The sequence below is a fragment of the Pituophis catenifer genome, unplaced genomic scaffold (genome assembly GCF_029215685.1).
Source record: "Pituophis catenifer annectens isolate HBS135680 unplaced genomic scaffold, rPitCat1.0.hap2 SCAF_3, whole genome shotgun sequence".
Lineage (NCBI taxonomy): Eukaryota > Metazoa > Chordata > Lepidosauria > Squamata > Colubridae > Pituophis > Pituophis catenifer.
This window is the reverse complement of record NW_027256883.1, coordinates 154,775,374-154,792,038: the sequence shown is the minus strand read 5'-3', so window position 1 is coordinate 154,792,038 and position 16,665 is coordinate 154,775,374. Positions and strand designations below refer to the sequence as shown.

The following is a 16,665-nucleotide window of genomic DNA, read 5'->3' as shown; positions in this document are numbered from 1 at the left end:
GATCTGCTCTTTGATATTTTTAAAAATAAGACTGTGTCATGCCAACTCAATGCAAATAACATATAGCTCAATAAAGTAATATATAACGTGTCACTCTGCAACATAATAAAATAGTAACAGCCATTATTTTATTTGTTTCAAAAAAGTAAAAAGACTATAACCATGAAATAAAGAGATATCTGCTTCTTTGGAAGAAGATTGTCCCAAATCTAGGCAAAAGAAAAAAGATCAAATTCTCAACAAAGATAATAAAGTAATTGTCAAACTATGATTTTAACCTAACAGTTGTAACATATGGCTGGGAAAGCTAAGCTCATCTTTGAACTGCGTGTTAGAGAATATTGTTGAGAGAATCTTGGGCCACAAGAACAAATCATTCTATTCTAGATGAAATAAAATTGCTCACTGGGATAATGATAACATTAATAAAAGTAAAGCTTAGATATTTTAGATACATAATGTAAAGGTAGGAGTCACTGAAAAAAACTCTAATGCTTTGAAAAATTGAAGTCTATAGGGAAAAAAATCAACAGAAAATATGATAGCTAGTTACTGATTACATAAATGCAAGCTTACAAGTACTCAAAGCAGCAATCACTACAAAAATAATACAGTAACACACACTGGAGAAAAACGGGAAAACCCTAACTGTTAGGATCTTAGCTGTCTTTAAGTAACCAGGCAAAAGATTTTAAGTAAGTCAATGAAGGGTCAACTCTATGTGTCAGCCCTCCCAGGTAAACCAGAGAATCTTGCAGAACTGAAGGTACAAACTGTAGGAAACGAGCAGGCAGAGCTGGGGGTAGAGTTAAACACATCATCCCACAAATGCTCCAAGTCCAACCCCTCCTAAGTTCCATTGACCCTTATCTGGCACCTATTTAGTGTTAAACTTTAGTTGATCAGATTCTTGCATATAGGCTTAAATAAATTTTCTATGCTGCAACCTTACGAATAGTCATGATTCTTTGCTTCTGACACGAATTTCTCGCCACCACTTTTAAACATCCGATTAATTAGGCATGTGACCACAGGGATGGCGCAAAGCTCATGTGTGAAAACCTGTCATAAGCCTCTTTTTTCAGTGCCATGGTAAATTGAAATGGTCACTAAATGAATTGTTGTAAGTCGAGGACTACCTGTATAAAAATAGAAATTAATACAAAAACTTAAAAGAAAAAAGACTAGAAAGACGTAAAGATACACAAAAAAAACAAAGAAGAAAAACAAAATAATATAATAAAGAAAAAATAAATATAAAAGAAAGAATCTCCAACCTTCATCACAATAAGTATAAACACATTTAGTGACTTAACCTCCTCAAAGGCTACAAACATTTATCTCTTCATCCTCTATCTCAGCACTTATTTATAAACAAAACCATAAAAACTGTAAAAAAAAATTTTTTTTTCAGTCCTAGTTATTAATAAAAAGTCCATACAGGATTAACAGAAGAACAATGTATCTTGTTTTAACTTTGATCAAATAAACCAACTTTATATTCCATCATTTTACTTTAATAGTCTTAATGTATAGTTTGTTGAAATATTGTTATAGGATTTGGTTTCTCTTCATTTCTTTTTTACCCCTTTGCTCAGAGATTTTTTAAAGGATTTACCAAACTTCTTTTGTAAAATCTATTAGAAAATAATTATTCAGGTCATCCTACTCCAGGAGGACTGTTTTGATATTCTTACCTGGATTGCCACTATACTAAGATCTGATCAGAGAGTCAGGAATAACATTCTACTTGAAAGTGGGTATTTACTCCCTGATAGCCTAGTTTTTCCACTCAGCACTAATCAATGTCCGCTGTATCTAAATAGGGTTAAGAAACTCTATTGTAAATGCTTCTGACTGAGAATCATTAAATTTTGGAACACCTTCTGTGACAATCTAGCATTTTGCCCTGCTTGATTTTCTAAAAACACTGACCTATGCCAGGATCTGTTTCCTGCTGCTCAATCTTCTAAACTGTGATTATCAATGCTAAACGTTTTGCTACAGCTTCCCCAGATTTTGGCATACTTTTGTTTAGTAAGTTTGCTACAAATATTTTTTCCTGGATTTTTACCCTTGGACATTCGATTTTGACTCTTGCTTGAGCGATTGAAACTGTAGTCATAATAATTAATTATAGCATCTAGATTAGGAAAGTTTGGGGGTGGCAACCTAAAGTGCCTTGCAATGAGTCATAACAAGTGGTGTTGACTCCAATAACCATTTACAGGGGTAAATGGCAAAAATCCCTGAACCACACAATATAGTTCTACCAGACAGCTGTGTGGATACAATTATTATGCTAATAGAAAAGCACTATATTACTTTCAGTTTTTCACCTGCACTGAAAAAAATGAGTCTTGAAAGTGTTTAACACTGTTAGAGTATGGGCCATGTTTTTATTTTAAAATATCATACAGTGAATTGAATCCATGCCTTTGGAAGTATGGTTAGAAATTGACTGTCTCACCTTATTTCCTTTCAGCCTAGAATCTTCCAAAATATTCCCTGAACACTAGGCAACCCTGTTATGGGTGATTAACAATGGTATATAGTGCAAAAGAAAATAAATAAAATAGAGATGGGATTCATTTTGACAACTCTAGGGTCTGATAGAATCAGTTACCAAATATTTTTAATATAGATGCAAATTGCATAATCCAACAGAACTTGAGAATTCTGATAAACAGTTATATTTATTTGCATAATTCTACAACTTTGATTGAGTATTGAATTGAATTAGATCAAGAAGCTGTATACCATTTAACAGTTATTTTAAAACACTGCTCAGCTATTGCCTTCATCCCGTTTATTGGCTTCCTGGATACATCAAGATGGACCTGCAGGAAACCAAATGTTGGACTAAATAAATCTTTACTTTGCTGCAATTCAACAAAACCCCTTTATTTTTCTTGCCAAAAGTACTTCCCTAATACTGCCAAGAAAATCGGATGGACATAATCACCAAAGGTTGAGCTCCACTGAGAGTGACTTCACCTTTTATGAAATTTGAAAGCTTTAGAGAGTTTCTAAATGTCATTGTTAAAAAAAAAATCATAAAATGAGGAAAACATGTGCATGTGATTTCTTATTTTAGGAAGACTTAGGAAACGAACTTTCAATTGCCACTCAGCAAAACATTATGTTATTAGCCTCCATATTTGATGGATTCAAACTAAAAGGTAGAACATGTAGATTGGGAACTAGTGACGTGGTTCCATTGTCAATATCTATAATATCAAATCTTTTCTGCTAGTCTGTTAATAGTAACATTGATTTTTTTAATAGTAGAATACTTTATCACTGTTTGTTTTTTTATTATAGGCTGCCCAGAGCAGAATACAATAGTCATGATTTGTGAAATGGGCAACTATATAAATATGATGAAAAAAATACTATCATTTCTTTTTATTACTTTGATTCAACCAACAGAGCTTCAGAGCAGGAAATAGGGGTGCTAGACTCTTCAGATACTAAGAAAGGTGGTATAATGGTATATCCAAAAACTGAGATACGTTCACATATTGACCATCCTAACATCTTCAATGGTATGTCATTCTTCATTTATTGGTTAAGAGAACAGCCTCCTTCGGTCACTCATTTACACAGAGGTCACAAGTAATAGACAGAAAGTCTCCATCTTGGCAACCTAGTAGATAAATTGGATTTCTGCCACTTTTTATCTGTTAAAAGAAACTTTGGATGAATCTTGCTCTCTACTGAAGAGCTTCACAACATTAGGAAGACCAGAGAAGATGTGCTAGGGCCATGATGGCGAACCTATGGCATGCATGCCCAAAGTGGCACGTGGAGCCATGTCGCCTGGCACACGTGGCATTGCCCGTTCCTCTTCCGGGTTTCTGGCATGAATGCGCACACAATGATCAGCTGGCCTTCGCACGTGAAGTGCTCCCTTTTTGGCACTTGCACATGCACGCACACTCCCTTTTTGGCACTTGGTGCGAAAAAGGTTCACCATCACTGTGCTAGAGGAATACAACACATGAGGATTTCAATTGTAGTGGCTAAGAAGAGGCAAAGGAGAGAAAGAAATAATTACATTATATATGTCATTGAAAAAGCTTAATTTTCTTTGATAAGGACTTGATGTCACTGACCTGAAAGTAGAAAAAAATCTATGGGATAAATTACTTTATTAAAATCAATGGGAGCATAAAAATGTATGCAAGCTCTGGAGCCATAATATATTAGAAACCAAATATGTGTAGTTGTGTATGCTTTGAATGCTGCTATCCCAGCACTGCTAAGGATTATCTGCAGAACTGTCCTCTTTCTGTTTTCCTTCATACCACTGAAGATGTCAGAATCTTGTCTCTTTTGCAATGATTATAAGGGACATATGAATTGGGCATTCCTCCCTTAAGCTTGTCTTCTCCCTCCCTCCCTTCCTTCCTCTCCCTCCCTCTCCCTCTCTGCTCTTGGAATGAGAAACGTCTATTGAATTGCTACTGGAATATCTTGGTGACCATAGAACTATAGCCTAAATAATTAGGCTTTCTCTGTCTATGCAGCATATAGTTTGGCATGACTACATTCTAACAACCATGGTGGCACAATGGTTAGAATGCAGTATTGCAGGATGACTCTGCCCACTGTCAGGAATTCATTCCTCACCGGCTCAGGGTTGACTCAGCCTTCCATCCTTCTGAGGTCAGTAAAATGAGGACCCAGATTGTTGGGGGAAATATGCCGACTCTGTAAACTGCTTAGAGAGTGTTGAAAAGCACTATGAAGTAGTATATAAGTCTAAATGCTATTGCTGAATACTGAATTCTAGGAACAGAGAAAAAAATCTACAGTGAATTTGTCATGCGGTTAAACTTGTGATTCGTATATCCTATCTTTCTTTATCCTGGCACTTTCTTTTTCCTACTAAGTAGGCAATACAGCCTGCAGGGAAAAAAGTCATAAAATGAAAGAATACGTTTGAATGTGTGTGTGTGCGTGTAGAAGTTGCTTGATCGACAGTTGATGTTATTTACTTTACTATTCGAGACCAAATCAACAAACATTAAAACATAACAATAATTAAAATAGATATATAAAAACTACATGAAAATCAAAAGTAATCAAAACTGAGGAAAGACAATTTTTAAATGATAAAGCTACATATAGACATTTTGCCATGGGCTTTGATATATCAAAAAATTGATCACTGAAAAAGAAAGCAGTGATGTTCTTGTGGGGAAGATTCAACTTTCTGAAAATTGGAGTTCTGATCACCTTTGGGTATATAGCAGTGATGGCTAACCTTTTTGCCATCGCGTGCCAAAAGTGGGGGGAGCGCAGAGGAGTTGCATGCGCATGTGTCCACACCCATAATTCTATGCGCCCCACCCCGAGCATGTGTGCACGACACCCCCGCGCTTCCATTTTTGGCACGCGATGGCCTGGTGTGCCCGGTAGGCCCATTTTTTGCCTTCCCCAGGCTCCAGAGGCTTTCTAGGAGCCTGGGGAGGGCATAAACGGCCTTCCCCACCCCGCTCCAGAGGCCGGAAACGGCCCATTTGCTGACTTCCGGTGGGACCGAAAGGCCCAAAAATCAGTTGGCTGGCACACGCATGGGCGCCGGAGCTGAGCTCGCATGCCCACTGATATGGCTCCACGTGCCATAGGTTCGCCATCACGGGTATATAGTGTATAATTTAATAAAACCTGAGATATTTTTGAACATATAAACACAGTTTACATATGGTAGGTTAAAATGTCTTCCAGTTGTTAATTGGCAATATTTTTATTTATTTGAAAGACGTAGTCCCTACTTTAAATTTTCAAATATTGAGAAATAGATCTCAATTTATTCGACTCTGAATGCAGTGGACTAATTCTTCCTCACTATTTTATGCGTGTACACATATTGAGCAAAATACATAAAATCCAACTCCAGTATTACATGTGTATAAAATATGCTCATATAAAATCTCACTCATATTTAACAAACATCCAGCTTTGATAGACAAACTGCCCATTAATCTGTTAAACTGAAGTTTTATCATTCTAATCTAGCCTATGTATTGCAGTTGTTTCTATAGCAAAGATCAGGCTCCCAGCATGCCATATCCCATTGCTATACATGGACTAATATCCCTAGTTACAGATTAGGAACTCTATAATTCCTATCAGTCTATCTGGGTTAGAATAGAACTCATCAACTATGGCAAATATAATTATGAGGGATTATAGGGAGATATGCATGCTTCAGTCTCTCTTTATGATCTAAATAAATGGGTCAAAGTTCAGGATGTGGTGTTGATATTATTAATTTCTTTAAAATATTGTTACACTATTTTCCTATCAAAAGGCATTAAAAGCTACTGCTTCTGATAATTTTAACAAAATCTCACACAATTTCGACCCTTGTATAGGTACAGATTAATACATTTATATAAGCGTACTTTATCAGTGATTCTGCAGAAGAGAAAATCAGGAATTATTTATGCCAGAGCTGGAAGCCCTTTTCTCACAAAGCAATTTGCCAAGCCAAGTCTTTACAGAAAGGGAGAATAAAAATCTCTGCTGCCTGTATAATAAAACTTAATAAAAAGTTATTACACAAGGAAAAAACTGAAAACTCTTAACTTGGATGTTGTCTGCCACCCAAGGAAATTAACTCAGTCGAAAAAGAGATAAAGGGTTTTATCTTCATATGAAGAGCAATTCTTTAACAGCAGTGCCAAGCTTGTTGCAATAGACTTTGAGTATACTGTAGACATCTGGCCTGGCTATCTTTCTTCTGGAATTCAATAGCAACTAATTTGTTCCTTTGCAGTAATGATGCTCCTTATACTTTCTTTCAGGGTATCCTGATGCTGCTCAGTTTATTTCCTGTCCCTTGTAGACATTTAGAATTTTTTATTCTGTGGAGACTGACACATGCTTAGAGCTATTCTCCCTCCCCATCCCACTTATCTCTATTCCTGCTTTAAGCTCTGCTACATCTTTTAAGACATTGGTTTAACTCTACTACAGCTCCTGACTAGTTTGCTTATTTCAATCAGTGGGATGGCGTGAAGGCCCTATGCCGTTCCTTGCTTCACATATTCACACGTCTTACAATTTGTGTTCTATGTGTTTCATCAAATAACAGAAAAGATGACATGTGTATTTAGAATTATTTAAAATCTCTCCTTCCTTCGGAGGGCTGGGCTCCAAAAATATTTGAAATATTAATAAAACGTGATTGTACCATTAAAAGACAAGATGTTTATCCACAACACTGTTCAAACTAATCAGATGGATTACTATTTATTGTTAGTGTGCACACAACCAAACACATATTGCCTCACTGCTTATTTATATGAAAGTCCACAGAAGCCACAAACATGAATTATGCAGTTGCTTGTAAATAAACTCCATAAGGTTTTAATACTACAGCAGATGTAAGTAGCTGCAGGAGGTATGCCCACAGATATCTCCCTTGGTGCCCTCCAGACTACACTTTAATTTTGTTGCTGATTTAAATAAATACATGAAAAGCTGGCATACTGAAAATAAGCACCTCCTCGAACATTATCTGTGTTTCAAATATGCGTCTAACTTCCAAATGGGATTCAGAAACATTGTTTGATAACAATAATGGTTTGTATTTTTTTCTGAGTTCTGAATTTACACATTTAGAATGTAGACATTTTTTTGTAAATGGAATGCCTTGTATTCAAAACATTCCACATATCAATGGAATGTATGTATTTCTCTCTCTTTTAGAGAGAGAGAATTACTAATTCATATTAGTAAGGCACTATTGCCTAATAAATAAATACAGTTCATCAGAATTTATTTTTTAATATATTTTTACAATTTAGTAAAATATTTGCATCCATTTTCAGTTGCAATATTTCTAGAGAGTTCTATAAGAATGTTTTTTTTTTTTTACAATAGAGGAGCACTATGTAGCATTTTTATTAAAAGAAAGATAGATTTTATCCACCAATAAACAGTGGGACTTATTTCTTATAAGTAATATATATTTATTTATTACCTTAATAAAGAAACTATTCAGAAAATGATAAATGTTATCTAATGGGCCAAAGTCACTAAAAATATTTTAAAACTAGAAAAATTCACGTTATTATTCTAAATAATTAACATTTTCCACAAAATCAACTTCTTTAACAAATTCACACATAAAAATACTGTGAACACTTCCCTTGGCTTTTGATTTTTTTCTCTACTCTCTGATTTTTTATATATATATTTTCTGATTTATTATGTATTTTGTTTTAGATGTTGTATGCTACCCAGTATTTTACAATGAGATAAAAGAAATTATTCTTGCTTTATATATGAATATGAAATAAAATTTACATATTTTAAACCTGTAAATCCTAATATAACTGGGATCAATGCTCTCATTATGCTGCTTCATCTCTCCCATTAATTACAGTGCTTTCTAGAGTGCACACAAGAAACTCTATAGTTTAATTGGACAAATTCAATCCCTCTCTTTTAGCAAAAGATGTTCTATTTGTTTTGCATTAATAGTCCTGACCTACCTCAGCTATTCTCACACAGTTTAGACAAGAATTCTTCTGTCATGTTTTTAATATTTGGTACTATTATATTAATCAACTATTGGTGAAATTATCAAAATAAAGTCATCTCAAGATTTTTTATTGGTAGGAGACAGCAAACTTCCAAACAGTATAATTTAATGTTGTTTTCCAACAACAGCTATGCCTGAGAGATTCTGATATCAGATGAAAAAGATAAAGAATGTCTACACATAAAATTCATCCAATGGAGACAGGTACTTAGGACCTTCTGATCCTGAGAATCAGGACAGACAAAAGTTTTCACTGCAAGGACTTCCTCCTGTATTTCTGCTGCATGGAAATAAAAATATCTTATACATTTATTCATAATCAATTCCTAGTCTTGCAGTAACATTAAGAATAATTATTTGTTGGTCAAAGTCCCATACAGTCATTTATCTTTTTAAAATATAGGCTTATTCTCAATATGTATTGCTTTAAGAGATTATCGTATTTTTTGGAGTATAAGACGCACCTTTCCCCCCCTAAATGTGGGTGAAAGCACTGCAGAGTGCTTCTAGGGGCTTGGAAGGGTGAAAACATGATGCGTGAAGGGCTTCGGAGCCCAAAAATAGGCCCGTTTTTGGCAAAAATAGAGCACTGCAGAGTGCTTCTGGGGGCCTGGGAGGGCGAAAATCCGACACAAGGAGGCCGAAAACTATTTTTTTCTTGTTTTCCTCCTGTAAATTTAGGTGCGTCTTATAGTCCGAAAAATACAGTAATAAGTTCCTCTGTTAGGGACATGGGTAGTTGATAAATAAATACTGCAAATATTTTCTAGCTAAATTTAAAACCTAATAGCTATCACCAATTAATCTGATAACTAGCAATCCACTTACCACTTTCAAAGCAGGCATCAAATACAAGATGACCTTTTTTTGCCTGTCCATAGTAACCTGGTGGAAAAGCTGTATATTTGCTTAAGTTTCCTGTAATGGTTTCATCTATTTCTATGTCACTACCTGTTGGAATAACAATAAAGAAGCCAATTAGATATAATTAGAAACTCAACACAAAATAAAATGAAGTGGTTCTCTTTATTAAGGATTTGAAATGGTGGCAAAACCTAATGCTTATTTACTTACTTCAGCGGTGGACAACTATGGCCCCTTTAAGACCTGTGGATTTCAATTCCCAGAATTCCTGAGCCAACCATGCTGAAATCTTGGTCATAAAGGGGCTATACTTCCCCCGACTTACTTACTTACTTATTTGTATTTCATATTTCTAGATCGCCCATCTCCCTCAAAGAGAGATTCTGAGCAGTGGACAGCACAATATTAGGATATATAACCACAATAACCAGGCTTAGGACCTGGTTATCTACAGGACCGCATTCTGCTACCGATTGCCTCCCACCGACCAATACGCTCCCACAGAGAGGACCTCCTCAGGGTCCCGTCAGCCAAACAGTGTAGGCTGGTGACCCCCAGGGGTAGAGCATTCTCTGTGGGGCCCCCGGCCCTATGCAATGATCTGTCCCCGGACATACGAAGGATCCCCGACCTCCGTGCCTTCCGTCGCGCTCTGAAGACCCTATTATTCCAGCAAGCTGGACTGACAGGATAAAGGTTTTTTTAATTGGGTTTTGATAGGAGTTTTAAAATGACCTTAGTTGGATGTTTTAAATTTGGCCGAATGATTGAATTATTTTAATAAGCTTTTAATTTTTGTTGTACATTGTTTTTACCATGGCTGTTCACCGCCCTGAGTCCCTTGGGAGAAGGGAGGTATACAAATATAATAAACTAAACTAAACTAAACTAATATTGGCATATAGAACAATTTATAAAATTAAAATGTAAAAATTAGTTTACAGTTAAAATTTTAAAAAAAATTAAAATTCCAAACAGACAGGAAAATTTTCAAGAAGGCAATTTAACCCTATTAAAATTGATTGATGGAGGAAGAGGGATAGTTCTCGTGATACCAGCCAGCCCCCCACAACTACATTGTCCTTTGGGCCTCCCAGGCAAGGCCTTCTTTTCAAAAAAGCTTATTTGAAAATTACTGCCAATAAGATATTTTAAAGCATTAATTTTATTTATTTGTATCCTGCCTTATTATTTTTACAAATAGCTCAAGGGGGCAAATACATCCACCTTCTTCCTCCTATTTTCCATACAACAACCACCCTATGGGGTAAGTTGACTGAGAAAGAGTAACTGGCCCAACCTTATTATATATACAGTGTATTAGGCACCAACCTAGAATCCGAGAGACTTTGAGATCTAGTCCTGGCCATATATCAGTGGTGGGTTGCTACCAGTTCACCCCGATTTGGGCAAACTGGTAGCATCAGCGGCGGCGGGAGGCTCTGCCCATCCGCCCAGACGTCATCAAATAAGATCTACACATGCGCAGAAGTGGCACGCACACTAGCACGCACATGCAAGCCAGTAGCAAAGGTAAGTGAAACCCACCCCTGCCCTATATATACAGTATCTTAACATATAATACACTATATAATGAACGTATAGTGATTGCAATTACTGTTCTAGAGAATGGGCCTAAGTGTTCATGATCCATAATAAAATTCTATATAGTTATATCAGAGAATTAATATGTTATGAAACATATATAACACACCTTACTTTACAGTGCCATATACTTAAGCAAATTGTAGTTACTCATTAACATCCTAATTAAATTTAGCTTGTTTGTTTTTAATATACTGTTAATATCAATTTCAGATTCTCTAAAGATGTACATTTCATTGAAATTAATGACATCTAAACAAAGAAATGAGATATGCAATCCTATTTATTCCTATCCATTGGTAATTCTCATTGGGCATGTTTTATATTTGGAAAAAAGAGATGGTGTTTGTTAGTTGAATCATATAGTTAAAATCACAGTTGGTTTTACATGAATGTAATGGTTATTGTTTAATTATTATTGTTTAATTATATAGCACTCTTTTGTTGAGGATTCTCAGAACTATGTACAATGTACAAAATATATAAAAGAACCAGTTTGGTCTACTGGTTAAGGAACTGGGCTAGAAAGCGGGAGAATGTGAGTTCAAGTTCTGTTTTAGCCATGAAAGCCAGCTGAGTGACTTTGGGCCAGTTACTTTCTCTCAGCCCAACCCCCAGCTCACAAGGTTTTGTCATTGTTGGGAAAATAGGAGGAAGTGTGTTAGATATGCCTTGATTTATTCATAAAAATAATAAAGGCGGGATACAAATAAATAAAATTAAAAATAAATAAAAATAGTTTGATAAAAGTATATAATAGGCGGGATACTGGGTACTTACGAGATCGCCTTCTGCTACCGATAGCCTAACACCGGCCAGTACGCTCCCACAGAGAGGGACTCCTCAGGGTACCGTCAATCAAACAATGTCGACTGGCGACCCCCAGGTGGAGAGCCTTCTCTGTGGGGGCATCAACCCTCTGGAATGAATTGCCCCCAGAGATACAGATGATCCCTGACCTTCGCACCTTTCATCGTGCCCTTGAGACGTTATTGTTCCAACAAGCTGGGCTGGCCTAAACATCAATTTTAATGTGTTGTTTTGTTTTTTAATGATGACAGGGCCAAATTATTTAATATGTTTTTAAATTGCTTTTAAATTTTATATATGTGTTTGTTTTATCTTTGGCTGTACACCGCCCTGAGTCCTTCGGGAGAAGGGCGGTATAAAAATTAGATAAATAAATAAATAAAATAAATAATATAATGATAGTCAACAATTCCGTCAACAAACAGAATTAAGCTAAAAAGCCACATAAAGGCAAAATAATCCCACAATACTAACTTCCAGAAATGTACCAGATGGGTCGAAATTCACTGTTAAGTTGGATGTACTTAGAAATTGTAAATAAATTCTAAATTTATTTTAGAATTGTAAAATAAATTGTAAATAAATTCAAAATAAATAGTTGAATAAATGTTCCTTCGCTTAATACTTAAATCAAGACTGGGTTGGGAACCTATTGTATTACTCTATGAAGCAGTTCCATAATTCAGGCAGCATTTTACTCCCAGATAATGCTTCATAAGGCACATCCACCAAAGGGTCTCCAGAGCTATCTTAGCACTTGGGATGATTGTTGAAGAAAGCAATCTTCTCAATACCAATGTGGTTGAAGTAGAGGCCTAGGGGCTCCAGCAGCGTCAGCTGAACCCGTTGGCCCTGCCGTTCTCCAAATTGCATGTGCAGTTCTCACAATGCTTCAGAAGACCTCAGAAACTTTTGAAAGGCTTTCCAGCACATTGCAAGAATAGTGGAAATTATTTGGAGAATAGCGCACGCTATTTGGAGAATGGTGTGAGTGGCCTTGGGAAGAAGGTTGAGGCAACCAGCAGCTGCCTCACATAGGCCAAGGCCAGGTGTGCCCCATCAGCAGCGGAAGATGGCAAAGGTTCCCTGGTGATGGTAGGGCCAGTGAGCACAAGGCAGCAAGGCCAGCCGGGTGAACAGAGCATAGAGTGGCAAGGCCAGTAGAGCAAGCAGGGAGCACAGGGTGGGAAGACCAGCTGGCTAGCAGGATGGGCAGAGTGCAGGACGATGGCCAAAATGGCAGAGATGGAGGGGAGATAGGCAGGTGGAGGAAACTGAAAAGGAAGCCATCTTCTTACCTTATTAAGGCTTGGAGCTGGAAGCACCAAGCCGGGAATAGCTTTGATTGAAATGGGCCCTTACCAAACGACTGGTGTTATTCAAATAACAATGGAACAGGGAGTGCCAAGATTGCCATCATTAAACTGTGTCACTTGATATTGTGCTTTACAACATCGCTTAGCAATGGAAATTCTGTTCTCTATTACTATTGTAACTCAAGGACTACCTGTACAGTTCTTTCAAAAAGGATCCTTTAAAAATGTATGCTTATTAAAAGAAACAGTTGATGAATTCACGTTTAGAATTAAGTTAATAATGTTTAATGGTTTAGAAATAAATTTAGCTTTCTACAACTTCCAACATTTAATAAATATATAACAAGGATTACCATAACACTTAATGTATATTTTTATATTGAAAATGTTTCACACAAATTGTTTAAAATTAATATTGCTCATAAATGATAAAAATGTATTATTAGTTAAAACAGACTTCTCTGTAATAAAAGATTTATATATAACTTGAAGCAAATTATCTTAGTAAAAATAGTAAATTATAATAATTTACTAGTGATGCAGAGCAAATTGAGAGGAATAAAAGCAGTGCTATGTCATTGTTTCTGCTAAGAGACCAGCTGCTTTTGGCCCTTTCTCAATCTGAACTGTTTCTCCCAGCTGGTTATTATGTAAACTGTAATTTTACAGAACAGGGAACTGAGTTTTTCCCCCTCATATTACCATTCTCTTTTCCTTGTGAGATATATTTCAGAACCCAGAAACTATCACTTCACTCATTTTTAAGGTCCTTTCAGAACCATGTGTGTTAAAGATTGAGCTACATACACTGAAAACAAATGGATTAGAAATCCAGATCCTACAGAACCTAGTAAATCATTTAATTATTATCTTAACACTTGAATTGGGATCTTACAATGTGCTGTTTGTATGGATTTAAGAAAAAAAAAAAACCCAAAACCACTCCATTACGTGAATTTACAAAGTTTTTTGCAAGGGCCATATTACAGATCATTTAGTAACACTAGTCTAATTCTTAATTAGCAATGTAGAGCCAATGGGCACTTCTAGAATCTCACCTGTCTAAAGCTCATTCTCTGCCCTCCTGATTTTACTTTTTTAATTTAAAAATTATTTTGGATAATTTGCAAGCAGTAAAACTCCAAATCCAGCAACTCTCCTCTACCTCTCCCCAGTGTATCTCCAGGGCTCATGTGAATCAAGAATATACTTTAGATAGGGAAGAAGTGTAAGAGAACAGAAAGTCAAGGTTCAGTTTCCAGCCACTTACCAAAACCTCTTTAAAGAAAAAAGAAAAGTAATGGCTTGGAAATCTTAGATATGGGCATTAAGGATGTACTACACCATCATATCTGAAACTGGTGTTATTACTAGAATAGCTGTAAGACATTATCTCTTAAACCTATTTCTGCAACAGGAATATCTTAGTCAGTGGTTTTAAATTCCACCTTCTGATTTCTGTACCTCATTAGCTGGTTCCTAACAACAGACTTGTTAGGAAAGGAAGAAATGTCTTCCTTTCTCTCAACCAGAATGAAGTATTGCAAAAAAATACCTAGTTTGAAAATACATGTTTTCCTTTCACTCTCACAGTTTTGAAGAGAATGTTAAAGGCTACTTTGCAGTTAGAAACCTTCCTCATAGCAATTGCTCAGATTTTCTTTACAGAAGACCAGACAAAATATACAGAGTAGTATTTTCTTTCCCTTTTATGTGCATGGAGAGTGAGGGATTTTTAACTGTCCTGTTGGTCAACTGGAAGTGAGCACTGATTAGTTCATGATGTCCCCTGCTTCTTTTCAGTGTTTTAAGGTGAGCCAAAATGAAATTAAATACAGGTAAGCGTCATACAGCACTGCATGATGAAGAACTGGAAAGAAGAAACAATATGGTCTGTAATGACAAAAATGGAAGTGAAACAACTTATGTCAGAATAGAATGATAATTCCTGGAAGTGAAATGACAGAAGTAGTAATCAGATAATGGCCAAATGGTAAAAGGATGCTGAAATGAGGTTTAAAGCCCCTGAAACCATAATTATCTTAAGTGGCTGTTGTGTAGAAATATCAGCACCTGCCTGAAAATTACCATTTTAGACCAGGCTAGACTTTGGAAATAAAATGCTGAACCTAAAAATTCAGATATCTTATTTCTATGTTCACCGAAAACAATAAATTACATTAAAACAATAAGTCTAATATTGACATTCATAAATAGTTCTTACATCAGATTTAATTAACACAAAGTAAAAATGTACAGTATTTTTCAATGTTCACCACAATTTGTATTTAATTATAAAAACTTTTTCCTATTTTTTTTCTTTCCAGAAAGAAAAAGAATTATTGCAGGATCTTGATTAACAGTAATTAAGACCTTGTCTGAAATCATTGAGGACCTCAAAATTGTCTATCTATGATTCCAACTTCAAGGCAATCAACCTCCTTGTATTAACCCCAAATTTCTTTGGCCTTTTCCAGTCCCTCGGGGTCTGGCATGACAACTGTTATTTTTTCCCCCTTCAATACTGCTTAGGTTGTGTTTTTCATTCAGACATCTAAGCCCTTTTTATGCATATATTCAGGGGACATTTTCATTTTAAACCCCATGCCCTTTCATTCCCCTTCACTCTTCAGATACCACTCCTTGCTTTTATCTATAGTCTTTCTATGGTCCTCAAAAAGCTCCCTTGCTTCTAAAAACGACATTTCTTTTGTGGGAGGCTTTATAGTTATCAGTATACACCTGGAAGTATATACCTGGAAGTATAAGGATCTCCTCCCCCCCCCAAGCTAAAGAGGCCTATACTTCCTTCACCCTGTAAGTAGATCCCTTTCTGACCTGCATGTCCAGCAAAGGAACTGCTGTATTTATGTCCGAAAATATCAACGCTTATTTGCTTACAGCAACACTCTTTGCACAGAATATGAGGTCATTCCTTACCAAAATACTCAGAGCTGAACTGACTTTCTGTTACCTTTTCCGAAAGCTACCCATTTATGTTTATTCCCTTTCTCCGCAAAGACCCCCAGGCAATTCTCCCAAATCTCGCTCCCTCCTCCCGAGAACTACAGCAATTACTAACCCGTTTCTGCTGTCCTGCTCTCCGCCATGTTTGTTTTCATCCCTATTTTCTCCCCCCCTCCCTGCACTAGACGCTGCTGGAACGTCACCATGGCAACGTACGTCACAGCCCGGGAAGTTCCCCATTCCCTCTACTCCTGCATATGCGAATGGTTTGTACCGGGATTAAAAGTGTTAAGAATTGGGAAGGATAAAATATTGATATTAACGCATTAAACCATGCCAATCTGTAGATGGATAACTGGCACTTGAATATAAAGTGAAATCAATGAACTTCAACGAGGCTGCACCCGGAATAGGACCTCGATCAATTAAGTGATAATCATGCCTAAGTGAAAACGGGGATGGGGTGGGGTGTAGAGACATTTTTCAGTAAAAGTTAATGCTATGAGAAAGAGATACCTGGACCTAAAGAATGCAGAGGTT

General features: G+C 36.3%; 1 protein-coding gene across 2 annotated transcripts in view; it reads right to left on the bottom strand.

Annotated features, from left to right (window-relative positions):
• Positions 1-16,280, bottom strand: part of BEND5 (BEN domain containing 5) — an 840,737-nt gene extending 824,457 nt beyond the window's left edge. Inside the window, exons 1-2 of one of the 2 annotated variants that reach the window (XM_070939555.1) lie at positions 16,241-16,280; positions 9,392-9,514 (exon numbers count right to left, since the gene is read on the bottom strand). In XM_070939555.1, the coding sequence (XP_070795656.1) occupies positions 9,392-9,514; positions 16,241-16,280 (163 nt within the window). The remainder of the gene's footprint in view (positions 1-9,391; positions 9,515-16,240) is intronic. The other variant, XM_070939557.1, reaches the window with a different exon arrangement.
• Positions 16,281-16,665: the final 385 nt, after the last annotated feature.